Genomic DNA, 24,054 nt, shown 5'->3' with positions numbered 1-24,054 from the left:
TCCCTTCCATTTCTCTCATTTTTAATAGAAGTGGTTTCTGGTGTTTGCTTCTGCTTTCTGGTTGGGGAAGGTGGGGGATTCCTCAGAGTGTTCCTGGCAGGGAAGCAGATGAACCACACAGAACAGGGTGGGGCCTAGTGGAAAAAGCACAAGAATGGGAGACAGGAGACCCAGGTTCTAATCTCAGCTCCCCTATTTGCCTTGCAGTGTGACCTGTGGCAAGTTACTTCTATGTGACTTGGTTTCCTCATCTGTAAAATGGGGGTGAAATACCTGTTTTCCATGTCCCTTAGACTGTGAGCCCTATGTGGGACAAGGACTGTGTCTAATCTGATCATTGTACATCTACTTCAGTACAGTGCTTGGAACAATGACTGCCTCCCCCTTGATCATTCAATTAATCATTCGTATTTATTGAGAGTGTATTTGTGCAGAACACTATACTAAGCCTTTGAGAGAGTACTCTGTAACAGAGTTGATAGTCACATTTCTTACCCTCAACTAGCTTACGGTCAAGAGGACTGTGAGCTTCTTGTGAGTGAGGAATGTGTTTTCCAACTCTGTTGTAGTTCAGTTTCCCAAGTGCCGAAGTACTTATAATACCACCATTATTATTGCTTTTCACTGTTATGCAGGCTGAAAAACCAGAGCAGAGCTATCACTGCTGTAAGATCTGTCAGAAGTGCAATCCCACCCCCCCAGCAGATAGAGGGAGAGTCTAGAGGAAGGAAAGTCTGGAACAGGGGACTGTTAGAAGCTGAACTGTGGAGGAGAAAAGAGAAAAGAGTTCCAGCTGAAGAGTAGGGGGTGAAGGTTAGTAAAGTTCCTAGAGCTAATAGCGTGCCGCAAAGGAGTTCCTGTTGGATCTGAAGGGAAATGGGTGCCCAGTGACGTTTCAAGCAGCTGATCCTTGCAGCAGTGTTGGGGAGAGACTGGAGCTAAGGAGACCAGCAAGAAGGCTAATACAATCATCTGACTAAGGAGGCCAACACAGTAGCCTCAGGGTAAATCTACCATTTTTTCTTGCCTGCTCACAGTCTGCCAATGGGCAGGATATGCCTCTGCTCACGGATCCTCTTGCTGGATATTTCTGGGTTTGAGTATTGGCAGTTCCTAAACAGAAGATCTCTTGATCCCTGGGCAGAGGTTTCCCAGAGAAAAGCACTGCTAGGGCCCAGGCTTCTCAATATTTCTTTTGCTTCCAGGTCATGGCTATTGGGTGGATACAGATCAGCAGATATGCCAGCATGGTCTAGTGGGAAACAGCATGACCTAGTGGAAAGAGCACAGGCATGGGAGTTGGAGGACCTGGGTTCTAATTCCAGCTTTACCACATGTCTGCTGTGTGACCTTGGGCAAGTCACTTCACTTCTCTGTGCCTTAGTTCCCTCATCTGTAAAATAGGGATTAAGACTGTGAACTCAATGTGCTCATTGTGAGCAAGGAATGTGTCCATTTATTGTTATATTTTACTCTCCCAATTGCTTAGTACAGTGCTCTGCACACAGTAAGCAGTTAATTAATGTGAATGAATGAATGAATGAATGGCAGGGACTGCATCCAACCTGACTACCTTGTATCAGATAATCAAGAACAATGCTTGGCACGTACTAAGCACTTAACAAATATTATTATTATTAATATCATCCCCCCTTTTTACCCTAACTGATAGAGACTGTAGAGCCCACACTCTGAAAAATGAGTGGATTTTGCTTCTCTATTTCTTTCTTTGCTTTTGGTGTAGCAAAGGCTGCTGAGGAAAATAGCCAGAGAGTTTCCATTGTCTTTAATTTAAAACATTACTCATCTATGGAAGTTGGTCTTGGCTATGTCCTCTTTTAAATCCCATACTGACTCAAGCATACCCAAAGTCTTAGCTAGGGTATGGCATTGACTTCCTCCTGGGGTGTCCATTAGGAAATTTTAGAAAAATGATCCAAGCAGCAGATGAAGAAATGAAAAAGTAGCGGGACCCAGTGGATTGAGCATGGGCTAGGGAATCAGGAGCACCTGGGTTCTGATCCCAGCTCTGCCATTTGTCTGCTGTGTGTGACCTTGGACAAGTCACTTAACTTCTCTGTGCCTCAGTTATCACATTTGTAAAATGGGGATTAAGACTGTGAGCCCCATATGGGACAGGTACTATGTCCAACCTGATAAGCTTGTATCTACCCCAACACTTAGTACAGTGCCTAGCACAGAGTAAGGGCTTAATAAAAACCTTAAAAAATAAAATAAAATAAAAATGAAGGCAGTGTTAGCTGGAATCAGACTCATTCATTCATTCATTCAATTGCATTTATTGAGCACTTAATATATGCAGAGCACTCTACTAAGCACTTGGGAAGTACAAATTGTCAACATATAATGTAATGTAATTGAATCGAAAGAGACCTAAAAGTCCCTCATTTCTCTGTTATCATAAATTCCCATTTTGTTTCACATCCCTGGAGCTGAAACTGAGGGCATTTGGGGGCAGAATTGCTTCTGATGGATAGTGGGAAAGCAACAAGGTCTAAGGGAAAGAGCATGATCCTGGAAGTTAGAGGACATGGGGTCTAATAATGATTCCACCACTTTGCCCCTGATAGTCCATCACACTTCACATCTTCAAAGCTCTGCTCAAATCACACCTCCTCCAAAAGGCCTTCTGGGATTAAGCCCTTACATGCCTTATTCATCCTTTCATTCAACTGTATTTATTGAGCACTTACTGTGTGCAGAGCACTGTACTGAGTGCTTGGAAAATACAATTCAGAAACAGAGACAGTTCCTAACCAGCAACAGTCTAGAAGTGGGGAGGCAGACAACAAAACAAAACAAAATAAGTAGAAGCAAACAGGCAAGTATTCACCCTCCCTTCTGAATCACCTATGCACTTGGATGTGTTCACCCCGTGATACTTAGGTGTTATACTTACCCCATGTCCAGTCACACAACACTCAGTTATGTATCCAGCCGTAATGTTATTTTATTGTCTATCACCCGACTCAAGTCTGTAAGCTCCTTTTGGTCAGGGATCTTGTCTACCTTCATATTGTGTAGTTCTATCCCAAGTACTTAGCACAGTGCCCTGCACACAGAAGCATTCAATAAATACTATTGATTGGTTGACATTGCCTGGTATGCGACCTTGGGCAACTCAACTTCTTTGTGCCTATTTCTTTAATCTATGAAATGGGGATTTCCCCCCGCCACTTAGACTGTGAGCCCCTTATGAAATAGAGATTGCATCTGACCTACAGCTATCTGCATCTAATCCAGAACTTGATACAGCGATTCGCCCAAAGTAAGCACTTAACAGATGCCATGATAATATGAGATAGGGAAGAGGCCAGAAGGGGAACTGATATGGAGTTGGTGGTGTGGAATTGGTGAGCATGGGCCAGTGGAATGTATGTGGGGACTTAGTGATTGCGAAACTTGTCTGCAAGCCTGGTTGGAGTTATGCTTTGCTCACCTGAGAGCATCATGAATGCATAAAGAGAAGCAGCATGGCTCAATGGAAAGAGCCCGGGCTTTGGAGTCAGAGGTCATGGGTTCAAATCCCGGCTCTGTCAATTGTCAGCTGTGTGAGTTTGGGCAAGTCACTGCACTTCTCTGTGCCTCAGTTACCTCATCTGTAAAATGGGGATTAAAGACTGTGAGCCCCTCACGGGACAACCTGATCACCTTGTAACCTCCCCAGCACTTAGAACAGTGTTTTGCACATAGTAAGTGCTTAATAAATGCCATTATTATTATTATAAACGCATATTTTGCCACAGCACTGCCATCAGGGGTAGCAATTTAATAATAGTAATAATGATGATGATGATGATGATGGTATTTGTTAAGCACTTACTATGTGCCAGGCACTGTACTAAGTGCTAGGGGGGATACACGTAAATCGAGTTGGACATAGTCACTGTCCCATATGGGCTCCCAGTCTCAATCCCCATTTTACCAATGAAGTAACTGAGGTCCAGAGAAGTGAAGTGATTTGCCCAAGGCCACACAGCAGACAAGTGGCGGAGCCTGGATTAGAACTCATGACCTTCTGACTCCAAAGCCCATGCACTACCCATTCATGACCCTTCCCATACCATTCATGACCCTACACTGCTACCCATAGTCCTTGGCATTAACCCATGACTTAGTGATACACCAACCGATCAGAATGGAATTCATAGGGGTCCTTAGCATTGTGTTAGATGTGCCTTTTCTCATTAGTTACAATCACTAAAACCTATAAATAGAAATGTTATCTGTATTCTCATTAGTTTGCTTATTCCTTTTCTGGAAATGAGCCATTGATCCCTTCTCTGCATAAAGTGCTCCAATGTCCCCAGGTCCAAGGTAATACACCAGTGGGTCTTTCACAGATCAGGGCCAAAAAGAGTTGTTGATCCAGAGATAAAGGAAAGAAATAGAGGAGAGGGAGGATAGGGAAAAGAAGAGTGGAATAAAGGGACAGGAAGCAAGAGAGGAGAAGAAAAGAGATTGAGGAGGAGAGAAGAAGTTCTTAATAATAATAATAATAATGGCATTTGTTAAGCGCTTATTATGTACAAAGCACTGTTCTAAGTGCTGGGGGGGATACAAGGTGATCAGGTTGTCAATCAATCAATCAATCAATCGTATTTTTGAGTGCTTACTGTGTGCAGAGCACTGTACTAAGTGCTTGGGAAGTACAAGTTGGCAACATATAGAGACAGTCCCTACCCAACAGTGGGCTCACAGTCTAGTAAGCACTTAGTACAGTGCTCTGCACACAGTAAGCGCTCAATAAATACGATTGATGATAGAAGGGGGAGACAGAGAGCAAAACCAACCATATTAACAAAATAAAATAAATAGAATAGATATGTACAAGTAAAATAAATAAATAAATAGAGTAATAAATATGTACAAACATATATACATATATACAGGTGCTGTGGGGAAGGGAAGGAGGTAAGACGTGGGGATGGAGAGGGGGCGAGGGGGAGAGGAAGGAGGGGGCTCAGTCTGGGAAGGCCTCCTGGAGGAGGTGAGCTCTCAGTAGGGCCTTGAAGGGAGGAAGAGAGCTAGCTTGGTGGATGTGGGGAGGGAAGGCATTCCAGGCCAGGGGGATGACGTGGGCCAGGGGTTGATGGCGGGACAGGCGAGAACGAGGCACGGTGAGGAGATTAGGGGCAGAGGAGCGGAGGGTGTGGGCTGGGCTGTAGAAGGAGAGAAGGGAGGTGAGGTAGGAGGGGGCGAGGTGATGGACAGCCTTGAAGCCAAGGGTGAGGAGTTTCTGCCTGATGCGCAGATTGATTGGTAGCCACTGGAGACTTTTGAGGAGGGGAGTAACATGCCCAGAGAGAGGTTGTACCACGTGGGACTCCCAGTCTTAATCCCCATTTTACAGATGAAGTAACTGAGGCTCAGAGAAGTTAAGTGACTTGCCAAAGGTCACACAGCAAACATGTGGTGGAGTTGGGATTAGAACCCATGACCTCTGGCTCCCAAGCCCATGCTCTTTCCACTGAGCCATGCTGCTTCTCTTGTTGATCCAGAGATAAAGGAAATAAATAGAGGAGAGGGATGATGGGGAAACGAAGGGTGGAATAAAGGGACAGAAAGCAAGAGAGGGGAAGAAAAGAGATTCAGGAGGGGAGAAAAAGTTCTTCTCCTCCTCTTCTATGGTGTCACCATCTCTCATCATCCTCGGTGTTGATTAGCCCCTGTCCTTGTACTGTGGTCAAAGGATTCTCTCTTGAAACCCTGAATGGAAGCAGGGACCTAATGGGTCCCACTTAAGGCCTTTCAGGATGGGTCAGAATTCTAGAAAGAGTGACCATGCTATCCATTTTGGGGCAGTCTTTCAGCCACCTTCAATGAACTGCTTTTCCCTGATGAAACAGAACATGGTTTTTTGGTAGAAAAAGATTCCCTAGAAATATGCCATGGGTTTCATCGCTGAATTCTAAATTGGCCATCCATCATTGCCTGGAGACATAATTGCGTGGTACACTTTTGTGCACCACCATGTTGACAAAAAAAATCAGGGTCTCAGCCTCAGACGAAAAGATAGGGATGAGGAGAGGCAAGGGAGGAAGAGGGAGAGGGTTAGAAATAGGAGAGAGAAGAAAGACTGAGGGAAAGAGAAGAGAGAGGAAGAGGGAGAGACAGAAAGAGAAGAGAAAGAAGAAAGATGGAGGGAAACAAAGAGAAGAAAGGAAAAGGGAGAGAGACAGAAAGAGGGAAGAAGAAAGAGAGAAAAAAGAGAAGAGAGAGGAAGAACACAAGAGACAGAAAGAGTGGGAGGCGGGGGGAGAGACAGAAAGGGGAGGGGGAAGAAAGAGAGAGATGTACCAAGACCCACTTTGAGTCTATGAGAAGGCACTTGACTGCTGCCGAAATTTGAGCACTGTCAGGCGTACCCTTGATTACCAGACATGGGAAATCAATCACTGTAGGCACCTTCAAATCAATACTCTCTTGAGGAAAGCAACATTTAGAAACACTTTCCCTGCTTTGGAAGTAGTGATTTCATTTACTTTTGTGTGCTTGGCTTGTTGGAAAGTACGACATTGATCTCACTGGGAAGTGAGCCTTTGAAAGGAACAGGGACCCATTTCTACCCAAGCTGTCCTTGGCGGAGAATGTTCATCTCTAGAGCCCGTTTATGAAAATACCATGTACGGTATTTTTCGTTTCTCAGCTGTCTGAATATAGGAGACCTCGTTACCAGAACCATCTTTCTGCTGTTACCTGAGACTGATGGAGATAATTCTTTGTTAATTAAATCCTAATAATAGCCCTTTCATGCAGGAAGACAGAAATCAGCACATAATTTAATGTTTCTTGTCAAGGCCATTATTGATCTCATCACTAATGATTTTGAAACTAAGTGCCATTTTACATTCTGCATCTATTTTAAGTGCCTTCGCTACAGGCTCTGAGACAATTTTCTATTCTTTTTCCCTCCTTTGACTAAAATGATTTCCAGTATCTCTGCCCCTAGTGAGGTATTCTGCTTTTGCTTTGACAGCCTCCTTTTCTGTGCCTGCAGATGATCCCTATGGTCATATATAGGCAGAATAAACATTGATTTCTATTTTGTTCATTATATTGTCACATTATGCTGAACCGTGGACTACATTTTCCCCAGCCGTCAGTAGCCCAGAAAACAGTAAACAAATCCATTATATGCCTGAAGAGCAGAAACTAATAGGTTCCCCCAAGTAGTAGAAGAAATATAACCTTCTACTTGGATTACTTTTTCCTTGAGGATACTGCAGGTGGCATTTCCTTAAAGCCATGTTCTCGTCCTCAGCTGGGCTTGCCCGGAGAACAGGCAGAAAAATAATAACAATGATAATTGTGGTATTTGTTAAGCACTCACTATGTGCCAAGCACTGTTCTAAGCACTGGAGTACATACAAGTTTGGTAACAGTTTGGATAGAGTCCCTATCCCACATGGGGCTCACAGTTTCAAACCCCATTTTACAGATGAGGTAACTCAGGCACAGAGAAGTTAAGTGATTTGCCCAAGGTGGTACCCAGGGCTGTAAATTCCCCACTTCTCTATGCTGCAATGCTTGTCTAAGGATGTGTCTGGGAATGGGGAACGAGCACGGGCTTTGGAGTCAGAGGTCATGGGTTCATATCCTGGCTCCGCCAATTGTCAGCTGTGTGACTTTGGGCAAGTCACTTAACTTCTCTGTGCTTCAGTTACCTCATCTGTAAAATGGAGTTTAAGACTGTGAGCCCCGTGTGACAACCTGTTCACCTTGTAACCTCCCCAGCACTTAGAACAGTGCTTTGCACATAGTGAGCACTTAATAAATGCCATCATTATTATTATTATGGGAGGGCTAATAATTTTAATAACAATGGTATTTGTTAAGTGCTTACTATGGGTCAGGCACTGTATTAAGTGCTGGGGTGGATATAAGCAAATCGAGTTGGACACAGTCCCTATCTCATCATCATCAATCGTATTTATTGAGCGCTTACTATGTGCAGAGCACTGTACTAAGTGCTTGGGAAGTACAAATTGGCAACATATAGAGACAGTCCCTACCCAACAGTGGGCTCGCAGTCTAAAACGGGGGAGACAGAGAACAAAACCAAACATACTAACAAAATAAAATAAATAGAATAGATATGTACAAGTAAAATAAATAAATAAATAAATAGAGTAATAAATATGTACAAACATATATCCCCATCCTCCCTTTCCTTTCCAACAGGGCTCTGTATAGCCCTGGGCCTTGTGTCCATGGTCCCTTCCCTCCAGGCTGATGGGTCTCTGGAGAAAGACAGCAGAGCAGGGAAGCAAGGAGACTTGAATCAGGCACCCCCCTTTTATAATAATAATAATAATAATGACATTTATTAAGCGCTTACTATGTGCAAAGCACTGTTCTAAGCGCTGGGGAGGTTACAAGGTGATCAGGTTGTCCCATGGGGGGCTCACAGTCTTAATCCCCATTTTACAGATGAGGTAACTGAGGCACAGAGAATAATAATAATAATGACATTTGTTAAGCGCTTACAACGTGAAAAGCACTGTTCTAAGCGCTTGGGGGATACAAAGTAATCAGGTTGTCCCACATGGAGTTCACAGTCTTAACCCCCATTTTACAGATGAGGGAACTGAGGCCCAGAGGGGTGAAGTGACTTGCCCAAGGTCACACAGCTGACAAGTGGCAGAGCAGGGATTCGAACCCATGGCCTCTGGCTCCCAAGCCCGTGCTCTTTCCACTGAGCCACGGGGCTTCTCTAAGTGACTAGTCCAAAGTCACACAGCTGACAGTTGGCGGGGCCAGGATTTGAACCCATGACCACTGACTCCAAAGCCCGTGCTCTTTCCACTGAGCCACGCTGCTTCTCTGGCATTTTATGGCATTTGTTACGCACCAGACACTGTACAAAGTGCTGAAGTAGATACAATCCAATCAGGTTGGACACAGTCCATGTCCCACATGGAGCTCACGGTCTTAATCCTCACTTTACGGATTAGGCAATTGAGGCACCGAGAAGTAAAGCGACTTGTCCAAGGTCACCCAACAGACCAGTGACCCAGCTGGGATTAGAACCCACATCCTTCTGACTCTCAGGCCCAGGTGCTAGCCAATAGGCCACACTGCCCCTGCTCCTTTCCTGAAGTCTCCCTCTCCCCATCTAGACTGTAAGCTCGTTGTGGGCAGGGAACATGCCTACCAACTCTGTCTTAATGTATTCTTCCAAGCGCTTAGAACAGTGCTCTGCACACAGTAAGTGCTCTGGGCCTCAGTTCCCTCATCTGTAAAATGGGGATGAAGACTGTGAGCCCCCCGTGGGACGACCTGATCACCTTGTAACCTCCCTGGTGCTTAGAACAGTGCTTTGCACACAGTAAGTGCTTAATAAATGCCATTATTATTATTATTATTATTTATTCCTCTATTTTACTTGTACATATTTACTATTCTATTACTATTTACTATTACATATACATATTCATATTCATACATATTCATATGTACATATACATATACATATTACATATAGTACCTATTTACTATTTACTATTAAGGCCCTGCTGAGAGCTCACCTCCTCCAGGAGGCCTTCCCAGACTGAGCCCCTTCCTTCCTCTCCCCCTCGTCCCCCTCTCCATCCCCCCATCTTACCCCCTTCCCTTCCCCACAGCACCTGTATATATGTATATATGGTTGTACATATTTATTACTCTATTTATTTATTTGACTTGTACATTTCTATCTTATTTATTTTATTTTGTTGGTATGTTTGGTTTTGTTCTCTGTCTCCCCCTTTTAGACTGTGAGCCCACTGTTGGGTAGGGACTGTCTCTATGTGTTGCCAATTTGTACTTCCCAAGCGCTTAGTACAGTGCTCTGCACATAGTAAGCGCTCAATAAATACGATTGATTGATTGATTGATATATACATATATACAGGTGCTGTGGGGAAGGGAAGGAGATAAGATGGGGGGATGGAGAGGGGGACGAGGGGGAGAGGAAGGAAGGGGCTCAGTCTGGGAAGGCCTCCTGGAGGAGGTGAGCTCTCAGTAGGGCCTTGAAAGGAGGAAGAGAGCTAGCTTGGCGGATGGGCAGAGGGAGGCCATTCCAGGCACGGGGGATGACGTGGGCCGGGGGTCGATGGCGGGACAGGCGAGAACGAGGTACGGTGAGGAGATTAGTGGCAGAGGAGTGGAGGGTGCGGGCTGGGCTGTAGAAGGAGAGAAGGGAGGTGACGTAGGAGGGGGCGAGGGGATGGACAGCCTTGAAGCCCAGGGTGAGGAGTTTCTGCCTGATGCGCAGATTGATTGGTAGCCACTGGAGATTTTTGAGGAGGGGAGTAATATACCCAGAGCGTTTCTGGACAAAGATAATCCGGGCAGCAGCATGAAGTATGGATTGAAGTGGAGAGAGACACGAGGATGGGAGATCAGAGAGAAGGCTATCTCACACAGGGCTTACAGTCTTAATCCCCATTTTACAGATGAGGTGATGAGGCACAGAGAAGGGAACTAACTTCCCCTAAGCCACACCGCAAACAAGTGACAGAGCCAGGATTAGAACCCATGACCTTCTGACTCCCAGGCCTGGGCTCTATCCACCACACCCTGCTGGAGGGATCATCCTGCCCACCTGGAAACTATTCCACTGCCCACTCTATGTTCTTTGGGACCCATTCAAAGAAACAAAATGGTTGGCTGAGATGCCCCTGTGCTTCTCAGCCAATGGATGTAGGGGGGAACGTGATGTATGGCTGTTCTGGCACCATCTTCTTCCTCGTATGGGGAGAAGTACATACTTGTACAATAAAGTACATTTACTTGTACATATCTATTCTATTTATTTTATTTTGTTAATATGTTTGGCTTTTTTCTCTGTCTCCCCCTTCTAGACTGTGAGCCCACTGTTGGGTAGGGACTGTATATGTTGCCAACTTGTACTTCCCAAGCACTTAGTACAGTGCTCTGCACACAGTAAGCGCTCAATAAATACGATTGATTGATTGAGAAGGGACAGAGGGGGTGATCCAGAGAGTTGGCATGGCCATTCTGCAGACCCACAGTTCCCATTTTGGGCCCGGGATGCTGAATCTGTTGCATGACTACAGTCAACACCACCAGCCCATTGGCCCCAGAAGAGACAAAGCAGAGCAGATCAGTGCCCCTTGGGCCAGCACCTCCAACATGACAGCCCAGGGAGTAGCAATAGACCAAGTGATAAAGCCTGCCATGGACTGGGCCTCTATCAGGACCACTAGAAAGAAGCAGTCAAGGGAGCAAGAAAGAACTGCCTCTTCCCCGTTGTGACTGACCCTTCTCTCTCTCTCTCCCCTTTACCTGCTTTCCTTTTCTCTCTCTCTCCCTTTTTCCCCTCTCTCCTTTCCTCACTTTACTCCATATTCTCTTTTCCCACTCTTTCTCCCCAACCCTTTCAATACTCCACCTTTTTTGACCCCAGCCTCACCTCTTCTGGCCTGGTGTCTGGGGTTCAGAGACCAGGAAAGGAGGGAGAGTAGCCAGGAGGTACCAGGATGGGAGATAGGAATTTGTGCAAAGAATGTTCTTTCCTGAAGATCAGAATCTGACCCTGGTAGCAAGGAGATTCCCCTGAAACCTGGAAGATGAATTCTGCCCAGGGAAAATATCTGGCCAACACAGAGCTCCTTGTCTTCTTCACATTATGTTCTGGGGGTGCCAATTCCTTTCTGAAAATGTTTTAGAAACTTAGCCAGTGTTACAGATAATAGAGTAGCATGAGTACCGAAGGAACAAAGATAATGTCAAAGAGGAAAGGAGAGACTTCGCCTGTGATATTGTTGTGTTGAAGTCTCCCAAGTGTTTAGTACAGTGCCCGGCACACAGTAAGCACTCAATAAATGCAATTGACAGAGAAACTGGTAAGCCGACAGACATTTTCGAAGGGTAAGTTCCAGCTGTAGCAATATTTGCAGCCTCCAACTCGGTCCATGTTTACCGTAGCTCTCGACAATTGACACTGATGATTTATTTTCAAACATGCTCTTTGCATGTTCCAAATGAATCTGAATGATGATCTTTGGAAAGTAAATGTCATCTGTTCCCGAACTTGAAAGAGCAGGAGTTTGTATGAAGGATTGTTCCCTGTCCAGGCCACACAATGCAGGGACACTAAAATGGACAGCAGTACTCCTTTTCCAACCTGAAGCCTTTGGCAAATGCAACGCTTGGCTCCATGCCTAGCGAAACAAGAAAATGGATGTGACTTTTGACACTTTGTCCTTCCACTTCTCCCTCATTTAATCTCCAAACTGGATATCTCTCCCTCAGGGTCTGAGGCTGTCACAAGTCATAAATGGGTAGCATCAGGGCAGCTAATAACCTGATAAGTTTGGGAGAAATAACTTTAGAGATCAAATTGAATTGCCGACTCTCGGCACATCAAGTCAGGGGATGGATTTGCCTTGTCTAAAGTAGGGCCTATGGCCTGGCCTTATTCACTTTTGTGGCAGCTCGGAGCATAAGCCTGGACCCCTGAAGGGACAGAAGTGATTTCTGTGGAAGTTTCAGATCGAAGCTTGGTGCTTGCAGCTGAGATTGCACTGAGACCCACCGTTATACCCTGTTGGTGCCATGTCAGGTTCAGGTAGGAGGACGAGGAGAAGGAGGAGAAACCATAAATATTGATCAGCTATTGAGTGCAACACCCTCTAGTAAGTACTTGGGAAAATACACCAGAAGCCAAACACATGTTCATTGCCCTCAAGGAGCTCATTATCTCCTCAAGAGTGAAACACACCTGACATTGGAACTGAAAATTTTCATAAAGTGCAACTATGATCCAGAAGCCTTGATTCAGCCCCAATCAGCATTTGCTCTGAAGTCTTAATGAAGAAGAGGACTGGGACAACTTTAGCAGCATGGGCTCATGGAAAGTCCACCTTGGCTCCAGCATTTGCCTGCTGTGTGACTTCGGGCAAATAACTTCTCAGTGATTCGATTTTATCATCTGTTAAATGAGGATTCAATACCTGTTCTCCCTCCTACTTTGACTGTGAGCTCCATGTGGATCAGGGATTGTGACCTGATTACCTTCTATTTACCCTAATACTGATATGGTAATGAAAATAGTAAGGGCTTAACAAATACTACATTCATCATTATTATAAGTATCTGTGGAAAGTCCAATTAGGTCTGTGGCCTAAGAAACATTTGAGGCTTTGTGGTGCGAAGCCAGGATAGGGTCTAGAGGTAAAGACAAGAAACTCTGTGAGCCATTTTTTTTTCCTTTAAAATGGGTATGTGGCTCCCACTGGGGCTGATGAACCCTGTCCATGTAATAGATGAGGTAAATCTTGACTAGACTGAGTTGGGGTTGGGAGTGAAATTCTCAATAGAGATAAATGTTTTCAACTAACAGCTCAATCTACTAGGGGATTTATTTCTCATGGAGCCAATTTTGAGTACCACATGCAGCAATCTCTGCCTAATAACATTTTTATCTGGTAAATGACTTTTTCCTGTCTTCTATTTGCAAACTCTGCTTTCTGTGTGTCTTTTGATCAGCACCCAATTTCCCCCCTTTCTTCTATTTTGATCTCGCTAACTTCAGCCTATCTTCAACCAGCTGTGGGGGCACTGGAACAGGTAGAATCCTCGCAGCTTTCCATCCGTCTCTGACCCTCAGCCCTGAAGTACTTAATCTCGTTACCGCAGTCTTACCTCGTTCTTCACCTGAGCAGACAGCTTTTAACACGCCTTTCCTCCTCTACTTTTCCTTTCGTTTTCCTGTCCTTCCTGTCCCCTTTGTTCGTCAATCTATATTCTTCTCTGTTTCAGCAAAACAGTATCAGTCAAAGTAATTGATGATGAGGAGTATGAGAAAAACAAGACCTTCTTCCTTGAGATTGGGGAACCTCGGCTGGTGGAGATGAGTGAGAAGAAAGGTGGGACGTTGCTCCAGAGTGGAGCCAAAGTGCTTGTGCCTGCCGTTCCCCCATCTGGATGCCTGAACAGAGTTTGCAATGCGCACATTCCTCTGTCTATGTAACTGGGCTTGGGACTTCCCTGGGACCCCAGCTGACCGAACCCATACGGCTTGGCAGGCTCCACTTCATCATTTCAGTGGAGCAATGCAGTATTGGCCCTCGAGAGTGAGGAGGAAAGCTCACTGACTCTCAATTCTATCACCTGCCTTGCTCCTCTCAGGAATTAGGTGCGGAGCTCTAAATTTCAACCCCTAAACGGGGCACTTTCCGATTTCCTCCTGAGGATACACGCCTAATTGAGAAAGGAGGGCCGTGGTCAGCTGGTGGCCAGCAGTGGGGAGATGGGAAGCAGGTCTAGGCCTTGTTCATAATGACATGAGATAAATGTGCTGCAGTGTCTTCCACTCATTACATCCCAGTAACCACTGTGGACCCCGGAGCATGAGCGTGCGACTCCAACCATTTGTTTTGCCTTTGTCTTGTGTTCCCACAGGAAGATCATTCCCCTTACAATATTTGACCGTGAGGAATATGAGAAAGAGTGCAGTTTCTCCCTTGTACTTGAGGAGCCAATATGGATTCGAAGAGGAATGAAAGGTGTGAGAGTATACCAAGACATGCCAGCGAGAAATTGTACTCTTCTCTCTCCGTGTCTCCTGACTCTCACACTGAACTTTCTTCTCCCCTTTGGCTTCCGAACCCTTTGCTTTGTCTCCTTCAAAACTCAAGCCGATCTTGCTGTTTTTTCTAACCCTAAGTGCACCAGACAATCCCCACTAAAATAGGTTTTGGTTTAATGCCAGCTAACCAGGCTACGATGGGATGCAATGAATTTCACGGACCAGGAGGGTTTTTTTGGTTTTTCAGAAATAAAACAATAGCAGAATGTTTTGAGAAACAGCTGTTTCCTTTCAGGGCACAGGATGGATGCCCTTTTTCCATTCCAGAATGTGCCACTGATTCCTGTATTGGCATCCCTCTCCTCAAAGGGAGTTTTGCCTAGTTGACGGTGGAAATGGGAAACCTGTGGGGACCAAAGTGACTCTACCTAATGAACAATCAATGGCAGGAAATTTTGAAGGAAATTCTGCATTAGAGTTTCCTTTAGGAAGCTCAGAAAGAAAGAGATGAAATTCCAGAAAGGAAAGACACCAGACTCAACCTCCGAAGGGATTGTCCTAATAGTTGTAATGTCTGGATTCCTATAATCTCTTTGAGTCACTGGATCCGAGATGGGAATTCTCCGTGGACCCTGAAATCACTACCACCAATAACAAGAAAGGCAAATTATTTCTACAGTAATTTAACCTGTATAGTTCTGAAGCTTTCTGAATTACACAAAAAGTATAAAAAATAAAATAACATTAATATCCAAATATATGTAGATATTGGCTTTGAGATTCAGATTTTCTGATGAATATTCATGTACATTTTGTTCTTTTCAGCCATCCCTTTCTTCAGGGATAAAAGCTTACTGGCAATAGCACCATTTAGAACCAAAAGGATAAGTTCAAATGCACACTTGTAGAAACTTCTCAAAAATGAAAATGAAGGTGCCTGTCTGTCATAGCCTAGGAGCTTGCCAGTGAGAGATGTACAGTGCCTTATAAAATATATTGCATATGGGCCTTTTTGATAGCGTCAAGATAAGCTTCAAGAAAAGCCTACACTGTTTTTTCCCCTAACCCTCCCTCCATTTGGCAGAGGCATGAAATGATAACTCCTTCAGAGTGATTTACAATTACTCAAGGATATAGGTAGTCTCAGCTGCCCTCAGACAATTTCTCCTCCAATCCAATGAGGTTGGTGGAGCAAATTTGTTTCTCTTTGAATCTCAGTAAATCTAGATGTTCAGTGCCTTTGGACTGAAATTCTGGTTCAGCAGAAATGAAGTTTTCCTCAGACAAGAGCCCAGCTGCCATGCATGGTGAAGAATACAGTCTTTCTTTCCTTTGTTGAGTTTCCCTGGGAGAGCTAAGGTAAACTTTCAGTCTGGTGCAACGGTGAAAGACAGTAGTTAGATATCCTCTCTCTCAGGAATAACTTGAGAACAGGTCCCAGGAACAAAAGGGAGAAAGTGTTCTCCATATAAGAATCACTGTGGAATCATTGAACCATTAGTCTTGGGCTAGGGGTGTCTAGACTCATAGCCCACATGATCAGATCCTGGCTCTAAAATCCTGTGAACCTCCACACCCCCAGCGTGGCTCAGTGGAAGGAGCATGGGTTTGGGAGTCAGAGGTCATGGGATTGAATCCCGGTTCCGCCACATGTCTGCTGTGTGATCTTGGGCGAGTCACTTAACTTCTCTGAGCCTCAGTTAACTCATCTGTAAAATGGGGATTAAGACTGTGAGTCCCACGTGGGACAACCTGATCACTTTGTATCCCCCCCAGTGCTTAGAACACTTAGAACACTTAGAATGTGGAAAGCACATAGTAAGCGCTTAACAAATGCCTTTATTATTATTATTATTATTATTATTATTATTATTATTATTATTATTATTATGGACAAGATTCACCTCTAGCAGAGACCATTATGAGGTGACATTCAGCCACAAGCTTGTGACTGGAAGAATTAGAGAATTAAACCGTCAAGCCACCGGACACTCAAGAAAATGTTTCCACAAAATTGTAAACAGGACATGGGACTCAACAGCAGAGGGGCAATGGGAAACAGATTCTGGGTTTTAAAAAAGCATCACACATTTCTCCAGTGTCTTCCATTTCCATTTTCAGACTAGGAAAAAGGATTTACAGCTAATGCATTTCTTTCAGAACTGTCTTTTAGCTTAGGGAAGATTACAAGAAGATTACCCAGGGGGTTTCATCATCACTCTAGTAAAATTTACTGTAGAAGGAACAAATCAAATGCCTTTAGAGTCAGCTCTGGTTTTAGCCCCTCTCTGGTGGTCTCTTGACAGTAGAAATAAAATCAACGATACCTATCAGTGGCTATCATTTAGTGGAGTTAAATTAAACAAAGTACCGAGACTGAGAAAGCAATAAGGGCAACCCCATTGAATGTGCCTGTGTACTTCATCAATCAGTTGCACTGAATCTGCATTTAGAATAGAATCCAGTTGAATACCTCAAACATCCCCCAGGGGCTGGGATAAGCCCACGGTTGGAAATGAGTTTTCATGACTAGTTTGGAGAGTTATCTTTGACCCTTTAGTAGAAGGAAGGGCCTATCAAAGACAATGAGGGATCAACAACTTTCATTTCCGGAGAGTCCAAAGAAACGGAAATTAAATGGATCAGAAATAAGAAACATCGGAGACTGTACCCTGGTTCCTAAGTCATAGGTTCCTTGCCTGTCATGGGGGAATCAAAGCTGTTTTTCTAGGGCCTTTGACCTTACTCCTATATAAGAGTAAGTCCTCTTGTTTGTAAGCTCCTTGTGGGCAAGATATATGTCTGTTTATTGTTCTATTGCACTCTCCCAAGCACTTAATACAGTGTCCTGCATACAATAAGCACTCAATAAATACGATTGAAATGCAATAGAATGAATTATAAAGAGGGATACTGATTAACCCCTGATCATGTGTTGGTTTAATACAAACCTATAAAGTACAGAAAGTAACAGATGTGGACCCTGATTGCAGATTTCTTTCTATGTCCCAAAACTGCATACAGTTTGAAAAGGCATTCCTTCTAGAGATCGTAAGTCTGGAATCTTCCATACCCTGAAGTTCATTGCATTGCCCTGAAATCTGCCCCAATGGTACTTTGGCCCTTAACCATATCTCTGTAGATGTCTTTCTCTGGATATTCCTCCTATTTTCATTATTCATTTTGTTTCTTATTCTGTGTTGTCTCTTGTCTGTTTCCTCCACAGCCCTGTTGTTGAATGAGCTTGGTAAGCATTGCATTCCCCCCGCCTTTGCCATTTTCCCCACTTTTTCTCCATGTGTGAGGTGACTTTTTTCATTTATCCAACTTTTCTTTTAAATCTGTTGATCTCCGCCAAGATTGGTGTAGTAGGATCCCTGAAACCATTTTACTAACACAAGGTAATTCATGTTGTGTTCTTATTTTAAAATGATCTAAAAGATCTGCTGTTTGAGAGGTAAACTCTTATATTATTTTTATCAATCCAGAGCCCTATTGAATGTGTATGACCCAAATCATGTAACAGAGTCATTCAGTGAATTCTTCCTCTCACTGGGAACATATAACATATAAAACATATACTATGGGGAGGGGGAATCTTGTATTTTCAGAGGGTGGGTGTATACTCTGAAACAGAAGAAATTAAGATGCAATTTAACTTGCATTTTAATCTTTTTTTCTTTTCTTTTTGTTACTCTCAGGTGGCTTCACAATAACAGGTATGGATGTTTCAGTTTAAAGTATTAAAATTGCCTCACATTCCTTATGGTTTCTATACTGTATAATTCTGTCAAGTGCTCAGTGGTTATATCTCATTTGTGTTTGTTTTTGTTTTTTAATGTAGGGAAATATTTGTATGGTAAGAAGAGATTAAGTGTTTCTTATGTTATACTAAAATCACATCAAATCAGAGCTTGACTGTTCTGGGTTAACATCAATTTGTGGAATTTAGAGTGATGTGCCATTTTCACACATTTAACAGCACGCTTGTTTTGTTCATCAATATTTAACTTTTAAAAAAGCAAGTCTTTTGAAAGTGAAAATTATCCAGCCATTAATATCTCAAAATTCTATTTAATTACCATTCTAAGGCCTTTAGAAAGTCCTTTGCTTGTCAAAACTCGAAGCACAGTTTAGTTTAGCAAACTAAAAGGATTTGAAAATGAAAACGACCCATGACAGTTTTACAGCAGCTTTTGAAGCTGTGGACTTTCTCTGCCCTAGAGCACAGAAAGTCTTTGGAACTAGGAGCCTGAGAAAATTCTTTCTTCAAGTGACTATCTGTTCAGCCATTGGTTTTCTGAAAAATTGATCCAAAGATTAGTTTTGTGACTATGAGTTGTGGTAATTTTTAAAAATTATTTTAGGAACAATTTTTGTGAACAAGTTTACACATGCATAGAAGGAAAGGCATTAAAATTGGACGAAGTAAAATAAATCAGAAAATGCTACCTAGACAAGCAAGTGGAAAAAGCCTTTAAAATGACATGAGAGGTTTTCCAATTTGGGATTCTCTGAGATAAGAAAGGCAAATGGATTCCTTAGTAAAAAAAAAAAGTAATATTCTAATCAAGCAGTCATATTTATCGACTGCTTACTGTGCACAGAACTGTACTAAGCACTGAGAGTACAATATAACAGGGTTAGTAGACCTGTTCCCTTCCTACAAGGAATTTACAGTCTAAATATTCCCCCTAAAAAAGGAGTGCATGGAAAGAGTGTGGGCCTTGGGAGTCAGATGACCTGGGTTCTAATCCCTGCTCCACCACTTGTCTGCATTGTGACCTTGGGCAAATCACTTTACTTCTCTGTACCTCAGTTATCTCATCTGTAAAATGGTGATCAAAACTGTGAGCCCCATGTGGAACATGGACTGTGTCCAACCTGTCTTGTATCGACCCTAGCTCTTAGTACAGTGCCTGGCACATAGTCCAAATACATTAATAAAAAATTCAAAATTCCCCACATACAGAATACAGCTAGGGTTAGAATGACCTGCTAGATTAGATTATCCTATCCTTTTTCATACCAGAATAACCCAGCAATGATGGTGCTTGGTAATATTTTCTCACCTACTTGAGAAGTTCTACCCACGGTCAAATTTTGGATTTTGGATTTCAGCATAAAAAAACCTGAAAAGTGACATTTTGATCTGTGATCCCTAGCTGGGAGCTGTCAAAAAACTGCAGAAAAGATTTCTCATTCCAAAGAGCCAATGAGAGTTCCCACTTCCGAAAATGGTAAAAACCAAGGCATTCACATTTTCTTAGGGATTATATTTCTCACATGAAAAGTCAAGGGAAAATTTCTCAGTTCGTTCATTCATTCATTCAATCGTATTTATTGAGCGCTTACTGTGTGCAGAGCACTGTACTAAGCGCCTGGGGAGTAAAGTCAGCAACATATAGAGACAGTCCCTACCCAACTGCGGGCTCACAGTCTAGATGGGGGAGAGGGGAAGGAGGTAGGGTGGGGGGAATGGGGAGGAGGAGAGGAAAAAGGGGGCTCAGTCTGGGAAGGCCTCCTGGAGGAGGTGAGCTCTCAGTAGGGCTTTGAAGGGAGGAAGAGAGCTAGCTTGGCGGATGGGCAGAGGGAGGGCATTCCAGGCCAGGGGGAGGACGGGGGCTGGGGGTCGACAGCGGGACAGGCGAGAACAAGGCACAGTGAGGAGAAGTTCTCATTCATTCTCAGTTGAGAATGAATGTCACTGTTGTTCAGGTTATGGGTTCTCATTAATAGCGTCATTAGTAAACCATTATTAATAATAATATTATTATGGTACTTGTTAAGCGCTTACTATATACCAATCACTGTTCTAAGCACTGGGGTAGATACAAGTTAATCAGGTTGGACACAGTCCCTGTCCCATATGGGCTCACACTCTTAATCACCATTTTAGAGATGAGATAACTGAGGCCCAGAGAAGTAAAGTGACTTGGCCAAGGTCACACAGCAGACGTGTGGCAAAGACAGGATTATAATCCAGGTCCTTCTCACTTCCAGGTCCATATACTACCCACTAAGCCATGCTGCTTCTCAATAGGACATATATTTTTCAAAAATGCTTTCATATCGACTATTTCCATTTAGCCTTGCCCCCGTCCTGTGAGGGGTGAGAAGTGGCGTGCCTAGTGAATAGAACACAGGCCTGGGAGTCTTTCATATTCTTATCCCAGCTCTGCCTCCTATCTGCTCTGTGACCTTGGGCAAGTCACTTCAGTTCTCTGTACCTCAGTTACCAGATCTATAAAATGGAGATAAAGACTGTGAGCCCCAAGTTGGACATGGACTGTGTACAAGCTGATTAGCTTCAATCTACCCCAGTGCTTATTATAATGCCTGGCACAAAGTGCTTAACAAATACCATAAAAAGGTGGGTGGAGAGCACATAATAATAATAATAACAATGATGGCATTTATTAAGCACTTACTATGTGCAAAGCACTGTTCTAAGCACTGGGGAGGTTACAAAGTGATCAGGTTGTCCCATGTGGGGCTCACAGTCTTAATCCCCATTTTACAGATGAGGTACTGAGGCACAGAGAAGTTAAGTGACTTGCCCAAAGTCACTCAGCTGACAATTGGCAGAGCTGGGGTTTGAACCCTTGATCTCTGACTCCGAAGCCCATGCTCTTTCCACTGAGCCATGCTGCTTCTCAAGTGTGCCCATTTTATTGACAGGAAATATGAAGCTCAGAGGCTAAATCATACAACAGATCATTGGAAGAGTTGGCCCTAGAGCCCAGAACTAGAATTTAGGCTTTTTCCACGAGGCCAGGCACCTATGATGAGAGCCAGGCTTCCATGCCTCTGACAGTTTCTGCCCTTTTTTGGGCCCCATGGCCACAGTCCATGAACAAATCTCAGATCCCATTTCGACAAGGATTTTGATTTGCAGTGATGAGAGACTATTGGCAGGCTCGAATCCCTCCCTGAGCTCATAGATAACAACTGTAGTATTTGTTAAGCCTTACTATGTGCCAAGCACTGTATAGTGTAGTGGATAGACCATGGGAGTCAGAAGGACCTGTGTTCTAATTCCAGCTGTGGCACTCATCTGCTATGTGACCTTGGGCAAGTCACTTTACTTCTCCGTGCCTCAGTTACCTTATCCATAAAATGGGGATTAAGACTGTGAGCCCCATGAAGGACTGGGACCTTGTCCAAACTGGTTAGCTTGTAATAATAATGATAATGACATTTTTTAAGCACTTATTATGTGCGAAGCACTGTTCTAAGCACTGGGGGAGAAAACAAAGTGATCAGGTTGTCCCATGTGGGGCTCACAGTCTTAATCCCCATTTTACAGATGAGGCAACTGAGGCTCAGAGAAGTTAAGTATCTACCCCAGGACTTAGAACAGTGCTGGACACACAGTAAGTGCTTAACAAATACCATCATCCTCATTACTAGTCAGTCAGTCAATCATACACTTACTGTATGCAGAACACTGTACTAAGTGTTTGGGATAGAACAATATTACAGTAAACAGACACATCCCCTCCCCACAGCGAGCTTGCTGGGGTAAGATACAAAAGAATCAGGCCCCACATGAGGCTCACAGTCATAAGTAGGAGGGAGAACAGATATTGAATCCCTGTTTGGCAGATGAGGGAACTGAGGCATAGAGAAGTTAAGTGACGCAAGTCACACAGCAGGTACATAGCAGAACTGGGATTAGAACCCTGGTCTTCTGATGCTCAGGCCAATTCCCTTTCCACTAGGCCTGTGTTCTTTCCACCAGGCCACACTGATTCCCTTAGATCACAAGCCCATTGTGATCTCTGAGACTTCAGAGAGATTGACAAATTGACCTAGGCTTTTAGCACTGGGGCCTCCTGAAAGGAACAATTGGATGGGGTTTAATCTCTGGCATGGGAATATGCCATTTGATCCTTGCCAGTGCCAAGTCTTCCAGCATCTCTTTGACTAGGGTCAAGGAAAGAAGATGTATTTTTCCTTTGCAAACAGCTCCATGGGCCTCCCCATTCTTTCTGGGCCTGCTCTCATTAGAGGTCACTAAGTCATACGTGGAAAAAAAATGTTGCTTTTAAGAGCTGAAAGGGCAGCAAAAAATCCTGCTTGCCTTCAACCCTAAAACAGCTGTAGCTAACTATTGGGCTCCAGCACAAAAGGGAGAAAAATATGACCCAAAAATGCCTTAGAACCAGACCACATAAATTTAGAGACTTTTCTCCTCACAGCTAATTATTCAGGGTTCTTCTGGCCCAGGAGGGTGGATTTAGACAACTGGAATCTAAATCGTTTTCACAGGAGAAGCCCAAGATGGCTTTAACCCAGTAGGCAATAACCACCATTCTTAAATGTGAGGGGCAGGGGAGGGTCTCTACAGCCAAACCGAGGAGTGCATGTCATATCCACTGCCCAGTGCCATGACTCTAGAGTGGCTGTCTCAATCAGTGGCCCTGCAAGGGGAATTCCTAACTGGTTCATATAATTAGCCTTATTTAAATCACACCTCCTCCAAGAATCCTTCATTCATTCATTCATTCAATCATATATATTGAGTGCTTACTGTATGCGGAGCACTGTACAATTCAGCAACAGGGACAATCGCTGCCCACAATGGGCTCACAGTCTAAAAGCAGGGAGACAAACATCGAAACAAGAAAACAGGCATTAGTGACATCATTATAAATAAATAGAATTATAGATATATACACATCATTATAAAAATAAATGGAATAATAATGATAAATATGTACATATATTCACAAGTGCTGTGGGGTGGGGAGGGGGTTACAGCAAAGGGAGTGAGTTGGGACGATGGGGAGGGAAGGGGGAGCAAAGGGAAAAGGGGACTTGATCTAGGAAGGCTTCCTGGAGGAAGCCTTCCCCAGCTAGATCCTCCTTTCCCTTGCTCCCTTTCTCCCTCCTGCAGTGCTGTTGCACTTGGCTCTGTACCCTTTAAGCACATGACATGCACTCCACCCTCAGTCCCACAGCACTTATGTACATACCCTCTGTAATAATAATAATAATGGCATATATTAAGCAATTACTATGTGCAAAGCACTGTTCTAAGCACTAGGGAAGATACAAGGTGATCAGGTTATCCCACGGGGGGCTCACAGTCTTCATCCCCATTTTACAGATGAGGGAACCGAGGCCCAGAGAAGTGAAATGACTTGCCCAAAGTCACACAGCTGACAAGCGGCAGAGCCGAGGTTTGAACCCATGACCTCTGACTCCAAAGTCCGTGCTCTTTCCACTGAGCCACGCTGCTTCTACTCTGTACTGTACTTCTGTACTACTTCTGTACTTCTGTACTACTGTAATTCTCTGTACTGCAAGCTCCTGGTGGCCAGGAAACATATCTACCAACCCTGCTGCATTGTCCTTCCCCAAGCACTCAGTACAGTGCTCTGCCCCCAGTAAGTGCTCAATAAATATCATTGATTGATCGATTGGTGCAGCATTAAAGAGGCAAGCATCCCAGGAAATCTCTGGCTCGAAAGGGGAGACCACCTCTC

The 24,054-nt window shown here is 43.9% G+C and overlaps 1 protein-coding gene across 6 annotated transcripts in view; it reads left to right on the top strand.

Moving 5' to 3' along the window:
* The window catches only part of SLC8A1 (solute carrier family 8 member A1), a 483,856-nt gene that overhangs the window by 395,213 nt on the left and 64,589 nt on the right, over positions 1 to 24,054 (top strand). For 2 of the 6 annotated variants that reach the window (XM_038757794.1, XM_038757867.1), the window contains exons 3-6: positions 13,792 to 13,898; positions 17,787 to 17,807; positions 18,262 to 18,279; positions 18,405 to 18,419. In XM_038757794.1, coding sequence (XP_038613722.1) covers positions 13,792 to 13,898; positions 17,787 to 17,807; positions 18,262 to 18,279; positions 18,405 to 18,419 — 161 coding nt within the window. Of the gene's footprint in view, positions 1 to 13,791; positions 13,899 to 14,433; positions 14,538 to 17,786; positions 17,808 to 18,261; positions 18,280 to 18,404; positions 18,420 to 24,054 lie in introns of all 6 variants that reach the window. The other 4 variants (XM_038757945.1, XM_038758026.1, XM_038758179.1 and 1 more) reach the window with 4 other exon arrangements.

This window comes from Tachyglossus aculeatus, chromosome 1, assembly GCF_015852505.1.
Source record: "Tachyglossus aculeatus isolate mTacAcu1 chromosome 1, mTacAcu1.pri, whole genome shotgun sequence".
In the NCBI taxonomy this organism is placed as follows: domain Eukaryota; kingdom Metazoa; phylum Chordata; class Mammalia; order Monotremata; family Tachyglossidae; genus Tachyglossus; species Tachyglossus aculeatus.
Note: the sequence above shows the minus strand (reverse complement) of the source record. Positions and strands in the feature narration are given on the sequence as shown.